This window comes from Thunnus thynnus, chromosome 10 (genome assembly GCF_963924715.1).
Source record: "Thunnus thynnus chromosome 10, fThuThy2.1, whole genome shotgun sequence".
NCBI lineage: Eukaryota > Metazoa > Chordata > Actinopteri > Scombriformes > Scombridae > Thunnus > Thunnus thynnus.
The window spans coordinates 7,953,741-7,966,429 of record NC_089526.1 but is presented as its reverse complement, the minus strand read 5'-3'; the positions used below and the strand labels follow the sequence as shown (position 1 = coordinate 7,966,429).

Genomic DNA, 12,689 nt, shown 5'->3' with positions numbered 1-12,689 from the left:
CTAAAAATAGAAATACAAAATCAGATAAAAATACAATACAAAACAGATAAAATTACAAAGTTAAATACGAATGTAAACTTTTTTTTCAGATGATGTATATTTAGTTATATCTGTGTGAATGAATGCAGTGAATTAATAATAAAGTAAAGATTCATCAGGTCTCAGCAGACAACAGTTCTTGATTAATCACTGTTTCCCTTCAACTCACACACACACACAAACACACAGAGTGGACTTTGTGTCTACTTTGTGACAGCTATCAAGCATCAAGGTTCAGCCAACACAATGATTATTCTCCTCTTGTGAGGTCACGTCTTAACGTTGGAAGTGATTAAATTCTGATTAGCCATGACTTACTCATCCCCTGGAGCTATAAAAGCCTTTGGCTACCTGACAGAAGGCACCGTTAGGTCCAAGAACCCCAGGAGTTAAGGTATGTCTCTTGCTGCTGTGCTTTGGTGTTTCTCATTCTTTGAATGGTTGTAGACAGGAATGTACTGTTCACGTAGAGAAAAACACCTTTACTATGACTTAAATTGCTTACATTATCAGAAACCACTGTAAATGTGTATGTACTGTTGCTGCTTTACCACATGCATATTGTCGGACTAATCCTCTTTCCTAACTTTTTCTAGGTTGATCTTGCTCAGCTGCAGCCATGAAATTCTCCCTTGTTGCCGCTCTTGTCGTTGTGCTGGCTGTTGCCCATGGTAAGACATGTTTTCACTGATTACAGAAAAATAGTATTTAATGTCTGTGATGTGTTTTCAAGATCACATATAGAATATAAAATATGCAAACGTAACTCCTGAATATCTGCCACATTTTCTGCACATGAAAACCTTTTCTATCGTACATTTCAATAGCTAAAAACTGCTTTTATTTTAACTTCACCACTGTGCAGTAAGCATTTTAAAGTATATGTTATACATTTTGAAGACTTCTCTGAACCCACAGAGGACCATTTAAATTCTGAATTCAATGAACACCTAAAAATCAACCAAATTCAGAAAACTAGTGCTCATCAAATAGTGTAAATGTGCAGGCCTGTACCCTTAAGTCTGCTGGGCCTCAAGACTGTGTGACTGAAGGCATTACTGCACATCCTCTTCACTGTCTTCAAACAATGCATAAATTTTAATTTAACTTAGTGAATTTTAATAAAAAGCTTAAAATGTGTGTTTGCAGGCACTGAGTCCGTGTCACTGGTGAAGCGTGATGTCCAGGCTGAGGTGGACAAAATTACTAAGCTCATCAATGACATGTCAACCAGCATCACCAGCGCAACCCAGGAAATGGTGGAGAAGGTGAAGGCTCTTGAGGTGACCAACACTGCCCAGTAAGTAACAACCAACAGAAACATCTACCTTTACTCTCTTGCTCTGTCTTCATTATCTACTGCTCGACCTCCAATCTACACTAACTGCACTCTGTTCAGTCTTCCATCATTGTTTTATGAACTAGTAATTGAATCTAAACTCCTCCCAATGTAAGCTGCAAGTTGAATAAGACACTTGTGAAATTATTCAATCATGAACTCTAAACATAAATGGACAATGTGTTAAGATGAACTGCGGAGAGTGACAGAAAATTTGACTTTATTCCTTTATTTTTTACTTACTTTTACCAGCTATACACTTTAATAATTATTTGAAATTAAAAAATACTGAAAATCTCATGTAATTGATAAATCCCACCACTGACAAAAAGTGGCTTTAGGAGCAATAAATGTGTCACTTTTAAGTCAATTTTCAAGATAAACAAATCGTATTTATGATGCAAATTATATGTAAAACATAAGGCTAAAGCACAGTCACCATTATGAGCTTTGGATAGTAAGAAGGTTGTTTTTGTACTGTAAAACCATACAGCATATACCGTGATTGATCTGATGTAGAACCAAATGTAATCAGTTGTCAGCCACAACAGTTTTTAATGGAAAATTTTCACACAAAATAATAAATGGTCAGACAGTTTTAGTTCATTTTTCTTTATTAGAATGCAAGTCATAATCAGTAGCAGTCGTTGTTTTTTTTTTGTTTTTTTTCTCACCTTTTCCACCTTCTATAATCATAGGACTTACATGGAGGACAGCAGGGCCCAGATCCAGCCTCTGGTTGAGAAGGTCCAGGCTGAGGCCGCCAAGCTGCAGGAGCAGGTCAAGCCATTCATCGCCAACATTGAGGATCAGATCAAGCCACTGACCGACAACTTCAATGCCCAGGTCAAGCCACTGACTGACAACTTCCACGCCCAGGTCAAGCCTCTGACCGACATCATGGAGAAGTTCTTCAAGCAGGTGATGGACCAGACCAAGGCCCTGCTCCCCCCCCAGTAGAGCTTATTGTTGGTTCATTCCAGCTGCAATAACATCCATGGGCTAATGCTCAGGATGCTTCACTGGTGTTTGCCTGTTATACTCCTCTGTCTTTAAGTCATCTGTGATGTGATGCTTAAAATGCCATCATTAAAGGGGTTGAAAGTCATCAGTTTGACTTGATTTGTTCTTTATTTTGGCTTGTATGAGTATTTCTATATTTGATTTGCATTCTGAGTACAGGGATTAATTTATGGAAAGCAAAAGGGCAAGTAATAAGGTTGAAATGAAATAAATTGAAGGGAAAGTCAATATAAACATTACCTCTAACCTGGGCCCTAGGGGTTTTCCATCATTCATAGTTCAATATTCTGAAGTAGGCTGTTAAATAGGTTGAGTCCAGTTAAGTATAGATACGATCAGGGTGATGGGATTAACCCAAATTCATGGATGTATTGACTTTAAACCAATAATTAACCTAATGCACAATCAGAATGATCTGACTGTGGAAAAGCTGAACAAGTCTTGCTTCATCTGTTTTTTTTTTTATCACAGCCACCCTTCAGCTCAGGAGAATGACAAGATAAAAGAAAAGAAAATTACCTCCACAAGCGTGTGAAAATAAGCAGATTAACAACAGATGCATTTGTATGTGGACACAGCTTGCTAAATCAATCAATACCTCTGAGACACTGCAGCTACAGTTTCAGATCATTATATATAGATCATTATAATATCTATTCAAACACAGAATGTTTAGAATTCTAACAGTAATTTGATCCAAAATGCTCTGCAATTTTAAGAAATTACCTCACAACAAATTTGTGTTTCTTACCAGTCAAATTCGACTTCTTTCTGTACGCTGTCGTCTCATCCAGACAGGAGAGAAAGAAAAAAAAAACATCACTTACCAAAGACCCTGCAGATATCAGCCTGGATTCCTGTAAGAAAAGTCAATTAAAACAAGTAAATCACTCTGAAGTCAAACAAAATGATCAGTTGAAAATCCGCAATTACTTTTATACACATAGTTAAAAATACCCAATTACTTTTCTATCAATAAGTCAGCTAAATGCAGCTATATTGATTGATAGAAGTATTTTTTTTCACCCATTCTATTAAGAAACTGCATTTCAAGCAAGTTCAAATATTTAAAATACATTATTTGTATTTCAAAAAACAGTTACCATGCCTTTAACATTTGTTTTTCACCCAAAATTGTCTCCATGGGGATACATCTTTATTTGGTCCAGTTTAGTCCAGTACATCTGTTGTGCAGAGGAGTAAGGCATCAGGGTGTTTTACTTTTCTTGGAAGGCAACTGGATTTTTTTAAAGGATCATTTTAATATGCAACTAGGAAATCAGAGCTGTGTCTCAAAGCAGTGAGGGAGACAATGAATTGTTGTCAGTTTAAACACAAAACAACAAAATCACTAGTCTTCCATGCTGCCATGGACTCTCATCCAGACAGTGAAGGCCATGTAAGATTTATCTGTTTTTGTCAAATAATTGAGCTTTTTCTAAAATAAAAAAATGTGTCACTGCATACTCCTTCCAGCTCTGTTGCCAAGCACACAAGCCATACTCAAGGTGGCCTCCTTGAGCTAATGTATGATACAAATCCTCCTGTGGAGACGAGGGAGGACTGAAGGAGCGTTCTAACAAAACCCCCATAGTTCCCCTTCAAACCAAACTTTTATACCCTCAAACCTCTCAGTTAAAGGCCGGAGTATGTTTTTCATAGCAGAACTGGCAGTCCTGAGCGGCCTTCTGTTTGTGCTCACAGATAAAATGAAACAAGAGTTGGCAGCCTGTCAAGAAACAATCTGTAAATGCGCTTGAAGACATGCTCGAAAGAAACACACTTAAATACCTCAATTATCTCTATGTGACTGCTTCATTATCTGTCATCTACCATTTTTCATATTTGAAAACAGGACTCATAAAGTTATCATCTGTGTATGTGCATCACATTTGAATGTTTTGTTTGCTTTTGCCACCACGTGGTGTAAACAGCATAAACTGTCATCTATGTACTGCACTTGAAATATGGAACAAACACTGTTGTGTGAACCTGTGGAGGGTTCAGTTTCTGAGAGCCTGATGTTCTTGAGGAGGGCCAAGGCCGAGGGATGAGTACAGGCAGAGAGGTTTGAAGCAGGGCCAGGGATCAGCATCAGGGTTATCTGCCAGGACAAACTATGTGATCCAAGGCTCAGTACAACCGGTGACAACCCTGCACGCTTGAACAGAGAGAGCAGCCACTGACGAGTTGTCTTTCAGTCACTGCACTGTGTTTTTTATATGCTGACGTCAGTGTTAATCAGTTCAGTGTCAATCAGAGATGCTGCTGAAATAAATTAGGTGAACGGTGAAGAAAAAAGATGCTGTGAGCACATTAATTCCCTTTTACACTTCATGCAGCAATGAGGGAAAAATTTAAAACCTCTACTGAAACTGTATCATATATTTTTGAAGCAGATTGGTGGATTTTTTTCATCAGATATTGATTTTTCTCTCATTTTCCAGCAGTTTTAATTGATTACTTATTGACAGAACCTACAGGAGGCTGCAAAAACTAATTATTTTACATATAAAAGTATTTAAGTTTAGCATTTTTTTATCTATGAATTCATCAGTTCTAATCATCTCCAGTGAAATCCCTTTGCTGCCCCAACCCCCCCCTAGCTGAAAACTGCTGCATTAATTCACCATTTCTTCTACATACATGTACTGTACTCAAGTGAATTAAGTTTATAGGTTCCAGGTAAGGTTTTTATGTCATCAATAATGATCAATAATTTAACATTAATAATAACGTTTTCGACGTCTGGAGTCAGCCTTTGAGGGAAGACTTAAAGCCAGTCGTTTCTCACTGGCACTTTGCCATTTTGTTAATGCTTTAGGTGGACACATATTACAGTGATGGACACATTTTACAGTGATTGACACATATTGCAGTGAACAATTTATACCAACACACTAGATGCATGATTTATATTAGAAAAAGCACTTTAATTTTAGGTGTTTTACCACCACGTCATCCTATATATTTAAATTATCACATACTTATGTAGTGAACTCATATTCAAGGAATTAAGAGTAAGATATAGCTATTGGCAGTAGGATTGTCTTGACATCATAAGCAAACTTATTCTTCATTTCGAACAGATAAAACCGCATCTTTCTTGTAACATTTTTTTTATAAATCTATTCTTCAATCTTCACTAAGAAAATGTGTCTAATTAGTTCTGAATTCATCGCTCTGCACTTATGCTTTGTGTACAATTTTATTGTGTGAAATTGATTCCTACTGAACGTAAAAGCACAGAATTATGTGAATATTTACTGAAACTTGATAGCACGTCGGCCAACAGTGCTGCTATCTCACCGGACCCTCTACACAGACAACCCTGTGTGTGTGTGTGCGTGTGGACTGCACAGACACAATGAAACCTGATCTGCATGTGTGTGTGTGTGTGTGTGTATGTGTGTGTGCTTTTGCATTGCATGTATTTGTGTGTGCATATAACTACAGTATGTCAGTCTGATGTGTGCATGTTGGAATGTAACTGCCTGTTTGTGTGTGTTCTTGTGTATTTTAATCGCTTTTTTATGGGAATGATTAAGAGCAACCAGATTTGTGTGGATGTCACATCAATGTGCAGCAGTTTGATGTTAAATACAGGGATTCAGAGACAGAATGGAACAGTTGTACAATTGAAAATCAATAAGAGAAAGTGGGTGACATTGACAGACAATGGCAAGACAGTCACAAATAATGGGGAAAAACATTTCACTGGTAAACTGTCGCAATGAACAGAAAAAAAGACAGTAAATATTCAAAAGGCGGTACAAATATTCTCGGTATGTGTCAGGCAAAACAATACAAAGATAACAACTATAATGAGAGACACAGATTTATCTGATGGTAAAATTATTGGCACTTACCATTACTGAATTAGGCACCTGGGGTCATCCACAAGGGCGTTGATTGCACACGCACACAAAAAAAAGAGCAATTTTCACTGCACAAAGAGAAAGCGCAGTCTTTGTCAAAAAAAATTAAACTCACTTGAATTCACAAAAAAGATGTGTGGAAAAAAATGTTTGTAGGCTCACAGAAAATATGCTAAAACCTAAATTGCTTTTGGGGCTAAGACAATACAGGGCTTGAGGGGGCCGATCTCTAACACCTAGCGTTCAAGTCGACAGAGTCGATGTTGGCCTCTGTTGGCCAGTGGAGAACACTGATAGATATGTTTTTGCTGGCATGGGTTATGTTTTTACTCAGAACTGACAGACAGACAGCCCCCATGCACACAGGTGCTATTCAAGGAAACTGAGTAAAAATGACGTCACTGAGAAAAATCTAGCCCACAAACCTTTTCAGCACTGAAGTCCTGCCCACTACATGTTGCTCTGTTCATATTTTTTCCCATTTTCTCCCTTTTTTTTCCCCTCTCTGTATCTCCACTTCTCTCTCCCTCCCTCTCCCTACCTCTCTCTCTCCTTCTCTCTCTCTCTCCTCTCTCTCTACCTCTCTCTCTCTTTCTTCAGTCTTTGTCTGTTTCTGTTTGTGGCTTTCTATCTCTCTGTATCAATCTGTCAGTTTATAAAGTACATTTCAACAGACGATGAATCTATAAACACAGATCTGCTGTAAATTCACAAAAACCCTTGCAGGCATCTCTTTATCTCAGTTTCTGTTCCTGTCTTTAGCACTCTCTCTCTACTCCATCTTCCTCTCTCTCACACACACACACACGCGCACACACACACACATACATTATAGGTTGAAATATAAATCGTTCAGTGTTTGTTTTCATTTTGCCGTCGCCAGCTGAACACACAATGTGCCGAACGTCTTCGTTTCTCTGTTTGTGTGGCTTTTGCAAATGCACGCAGCTCCTGATGTGAAACCACCAAATGAAGCTTCCCCCAATTTTCATAGCCCTCCAATTTGGAGCACGGCCATCTCTCTCTCTCTAATGCTGAAACGCCACTTTGTGAAATTACAGTACAATTTTGAAAAGTAGAAACAGGCAGCAGGCAATTCAGGTGCTCAGCCTCCGCAACAATGGAGTGCTGGCCTTGATGATGGTTGCTAGGCGATGGAGGAAACACAATGGCCTCCTCTGAAACCAAAGGCCCTTAAGTGGACTGACAGGAGTGAAAGCACACACATACACACACACACACACACACACACGCACACACTCGCAAAATAGAGCGATGCAGGGAGAAGGAGAGTGCAAGTGAAGCCGTGAACCTCTGTTTGTAGAAGCTCGACCGAAATATTGCCGTCGTCGTTTGGAACAGGAGTAGGAATTGGACTGAATAGGCGTGAATCTGGTGCAGCACATACAAGAAACTAGCAAAAGTGAGCAGGCTAGTCCTGAATATGTGGATAGCTATGCCTGTGTTGACTGCTGCTGCATGCTTTTATTGAATAAATAACTTTTAGACCTTTTCTGTTTTTGTAGACAGCTTGGGACAACCTGATAGTGGTAGATAATGTTTCAGACGGAGCAATGTATTGACCAATCACATGGTCAATAGAACAACAATCACTGGCTGCTCACGTCTGGCAGGCTGTCTGCCTCTCCATCTGTCTGTTCATTTCTTCATCCATCCCTCCGTTATTACATGTAACCATCTATCTGTTCATCGTATATTCATCCAGCTGTCAATCCATCCAATCAGCTGGCTAATGAAACAACATTGTAAACAGTGTGACCGCTATGTTACATGTCTGCATTTTATATCCAGGCGTGTACTCAGAGAGTGAAAAGGGTCTGCAGGTAAGAGCAAATTATAGCAGTAAAAATGTCATTTGGATATGAAATGTATGTAATTTTTGTCTTTGCAATCAACTGAATCACCAATCCTTATGATGATGCTGAAAATACAGGGAAAGATTTGTTGACTGATGTTCTTCCGTGACTTTTTATGTCAAAACATTCAAGGTTCAGCGGCAAAATGAAGCCAAATTACAGATTCTTGAAAACAGCATTAGTACTCTGTCATTGAGGGATGACAATGGCAAGTACTTTTGCACTGTTCTTTTGTTGCAGCTACATCAGACAAGGAGGTTTTGACTGATGGAAAATAATAATATAAAATAGAATACATTACAGCAAATGTATTTTTTCTCTCATTTGGTGGTCCTCTTGACAGCCTGATTCATTATTGTGTATCATAAACTTAAGTGCATTAGTGAAAATAACCTTATTGAATGTCATTTGTCGGGAGGGTATATCAAATATATTTAAATGAAATTAGCTGTATTAGCGCAACAAAGGGTGTATTCAAGAACATAACAAGACCAACTGTAACGTCTTTATTTCTTTAACAATAGCCGTCACGATTTCGAGGTGAAGCTTGGATAATTACAGCCCAGCAGTTGGGGCTTCCTGGCCGCGCCATAAACACTGCACAATAAAACGAGTGGCCAGGCACACGCTGACCTTTTGAGACATTTTTAACAACCCTGAAAATATTAAGAAGGACAGTATCTCTCTGAAGTACTCCCCTTCCCCTTCAATCTCATTTACCCCCTACACATCTCCCTCATCTGCTGGAGAGAACCTGAAGCACCACTTCAAGCCAGCGCTATTATTTGCTCCTTTCGGGGCCCGGCCCCTGAAGTACTGCACTCAGTTAGGACCTGTAATGTAGATTCCATTTCAGCTGCTATTAGGCCTCATCCGTTATAGCAGACCTGCCTTTTCGTTATTCCTCCACTGTGCTCTTTCCATCCTCCATGCCTCTCTTCCACACGTGGCCATCCACCCCCACCTCCCTCTTCCCCCCCTTTGTGTTTTTGTTCTGCCATCCCTTCACTCATCCTCTCATTCCTCCTCGCTCTTCTACCCATCTGTCCCCTATCCCATCCTACCATCTCTCCACTCCAGCACTCATCTGACCACCCCTGTTTCTTCCTCCCTCCCCTCCCTCCATCCACTTCACTCCACTCCACATCCCCAGTCTTGCCCTCAGGGGAGCCCTGCAAACTGCTTATTCAACAATCGGCTGCCATAAAGATATGTAATGACATTTTCGAAGGCAAAGAGGCCTGTGTGGTTTTTAATTCATATTTAATGGCTGTCAGGCTAAATAGCTCACTATCCTAAATGGGAGAGGCTGCTGCTCTTCCACTTAAGATTGAGAGCCGTCTGCTTGTGGAAATCTGCTGGCTGTCCAGAGCTTCTGCTACTGCTGCTGGTCCCTTCTGTTTGTTCTCTTGGAAAAATCACTCAACACAAGTGTTACGGCCACCGCCGACCCTCACCCTATGTGTGTAACAACAAGGCACAAGCTGATGGTGAATGTCACTGTCACTGTGAAGCTTGAGCATGGATTATCTTACAGAAGATAAAAGAAGTTTATTCTCATCAAAATCACACATTATGAGAAGTAATGTGACAGTTCGGTTATGAGGATTGTGCTGTTTCACTCAAGAAATGGTTCCAAAAAACCAGTCAGGGGGAAAGAAACCAACTTTGACCTCTACTTTAAAACCACTCTGTGATTTTTTTTTGTTTATGTTTTCTCAAAATCAAATGCAATTATCATGTGGCATTACCAAGACCAACTAACTATAATAACAGTCATCACATTGGCATTTAGTAGCTGCTCTAATGGACAAACAGGACATTAGCAGGTAGTTGTTTGGTACCATAATTCAGCAGGATGCCCGGCTGCTCAGTCTGAACTTTAGTGTGTCTTCATTTACCGTCTTCTGTATTTTCTCTTCAAGAAAATGATTTGCTCTTATTTTCCACCTCACTGCTCGTACCTTTCTCTAACAGTCAAATTCATCTCTATAGAAGCTGAATTACTGTGTTTTCCTGATTTTCAACCCACCAAATTGCACAGTCCACATTTTTCCAGTTTTGTTCATTAACAGATAGCTACACAGTTTTACATAGTTTTATATGATATTTTTTTTCAACCAGTCTTTCCACACAGACAACTGAAAAAGTTTTTATTCATTTATTCATTTTTTTTAAAGTCCTCCTCTGTTCAAAAATGTGTTTTTCTTCTTGTTCCTTCAGTTGGATGTTTGAGCATCAATGTGCAGGATGTTGTATGTAGGGCTGCCGCTACAGATTATTTTCATTATCGATCAATCTGTCGATCTGTCTGGACCAACAGTCCACAACCCAAAGATAATCAGTTTACTATCATAGAAGTACATATTCACATTTCAAGAAGTTGGAACAAGAGAATTTTTAGCATTTTTTTTCTCAATGATTAATGATTATCAAAATATTTGGCGATTAATTTTCTGTCGATTGACTAATCAATTGATTGACAATCGTTGTAGCTCTAGATGTATGTGCAGATTTTGGCAGTTTCATCACATTGATCTGATGAAAGTGGAAAGTTTCTCTGTGCTCACTGATAATCTGATTTAAAGGTGTGTACCTAGGAACATGATTTGTGATATCACAAATAGTTTGGAGCCAGTTGCGGTTCAGTACTCACCTTACAAATGAGTGATGTGAAAACTTGAAACCTCCAGTGCACAAACACTGAGAACGGACTTTCAATGAAGTAGGAGACATCTTGTATCCGGCAGTTAAACTTTTGAAATGAAAAATATTTGCATATTCATATATTCTGGATTTTTTTTAATAAAGTAGAAGGAGCAGATGTCATTTTAAGGATGTGTGCTTTTTTGTGGTAAAACAATAGTAGACACGAATTATAATCCAAAGAGGATTCTTCATATATGTCTTACAATATGTCTGGAGGGGATCTTTAAATTTTATTTTATTCAAAATCAACAACCTAATGCTAACGCGCGTCTTCCTGTCATCACTCTGTAGGCTCTTCTCTCATTTTTTATTCTGCACTTGCAAAGAAACACTCAGTCGATGCCTGCCGCTAACCTCCGACGGGGCAGGAGCCCGGAGGTTTCAGAGGTGGGACTGTGTGCAGTGTTTCCTCTGACTGGCTGGAAAATGTGAGTGAGAATTGATCTCTTCCCACTTAAGAGTTACTGGCCAACAGTGGAGAATTTTTGTTGTGGTGGAAATCTAACAGATAATACTGAAAAAAATGTGTAAATCTTCTCAGGTTAAATACAAAATAAGCAGTAAGTTAACACTATACAGACAGAGATGCAGACTTAAAAAGCTGAGAGAGAATGTGGCATTCTTCGTCTGATTTGTAGTAATTACATAGTAGGCACATATTAAAACTTTGAGGAGCATTTATAATTTTAGATTACACAGTTGGTGTAATATTTGGCACAGCGGGGGTTCTGCACAAATGTCTTTAAGCCTTTCAAAACGAAGTGACAGCCTGGGCATTTGGAGTGACTTGAAAGTAATCATAGTGGTACAACAACTGAGAGGTGCTGTAGTGTGCCCAATCAGATGTGATAATGCAATCATGTTCATTAAATAGCCATTGATTAAGTGTTAGTTAAAGTCAGTCTATGTTAGTTAAAGTTAATTACAGACAGAACAACTCCCTATGAAATCTGCTCGGCCATCGAAAATTATCTCCAGAGGCATTGTTTTATATTAGGTATCCAAACGTAGACTACAGATACACTATAATGGCCGAGAATAATCCAATGACTGACCAGAGCAACATGCAGCATCACCAGCAGCATTAAGTCATCGTCATGAAACAAAGAGCCGGGGGTTGGGTAAAGGAGGATCATCACTACTACAAAATATTGATGCCCTGGCTGCCTCGTATCATTTTTTTCTGAGTGGGGTCCAGGCGCTGAAATGTAAATAAATCTATCAGGGCAAGGAGCTGAGGGCTCCGGTTACCACTCCTAACAATCAAGAGGCTTTTCATGCTGCCCTGGAGGGCCATTCCTGTAACGCTAGCACACTGGAGAGAGCCACAAATCATCATCTCTCCTATGCTCTCCCTCCCTCTGTCGCACAAGTCTCCTCCTGGTGTCCCTCCTCCTCTTGGACTGTGGTCTTTCTTTCTTTCTCTCCTCCCTTTATCTATCTCTCTCTTTCACTCACACATACACAAAAACACCACTGTCCTCCATTCCTCTGTTCCTTTTTCCTCCTCAGCCTTCCCTCTTTTTTAGCACCTTCCTTTTCTTCTTAATACTCTTCATCATAACCTCCTCATGCTCTCTGCTCTCCCACAGCTGTGTCTATATATTCTCACTCCTACTCTTGGTTCTTCACAGATCCCAAACACTCTTTAGAGAAGCCCCTGCCACAATAAAATGACCAGAGTGATGCTTTCTACTACATTAATGAAGATCTCAAACACTATGTCACTCTAAGATCACTTCTGTGTCAGAAAACTGCATATCAACATTTTATATTTGCAAAACTACACTGCCTTCAATGCTGCCTTAGAAAGAGCACCAAGCT

General features: G+C 39.3%; 1 protein-coding gene across 1 annotated transcript; it reads left to right on the top strand.

Moving 5' to 3' along the window:
* The first annotated feature begins 345 nt into the window (after nucleotides 1-345).
* On the top strand, nucleotides 346-2,486 carry LOC137190565 (type-4 ice-structuring protein LS-12-like). Its single transcript, XM_067600112.1, has 4 exons — nucleotides 346-433; nucleotides 636-710; nucleotides 1,189-1,339; nucleotides 2,077-2,486. Exons 2-4 carry the CDS (start codon nucleotides 659-661, stop codon nucleotides 2,336-2,338), a joined length of 465 nt encoding a protein of 154 aa, XP_067456213.1. The 5' UTR covers nucleotides 346-433; nucleotides 636-658; the 3' UTR covers nucleotides 2,339-2,486.
* Nucleotides 2,487-12,689: the final 10,203 nt, after the last annotated feature.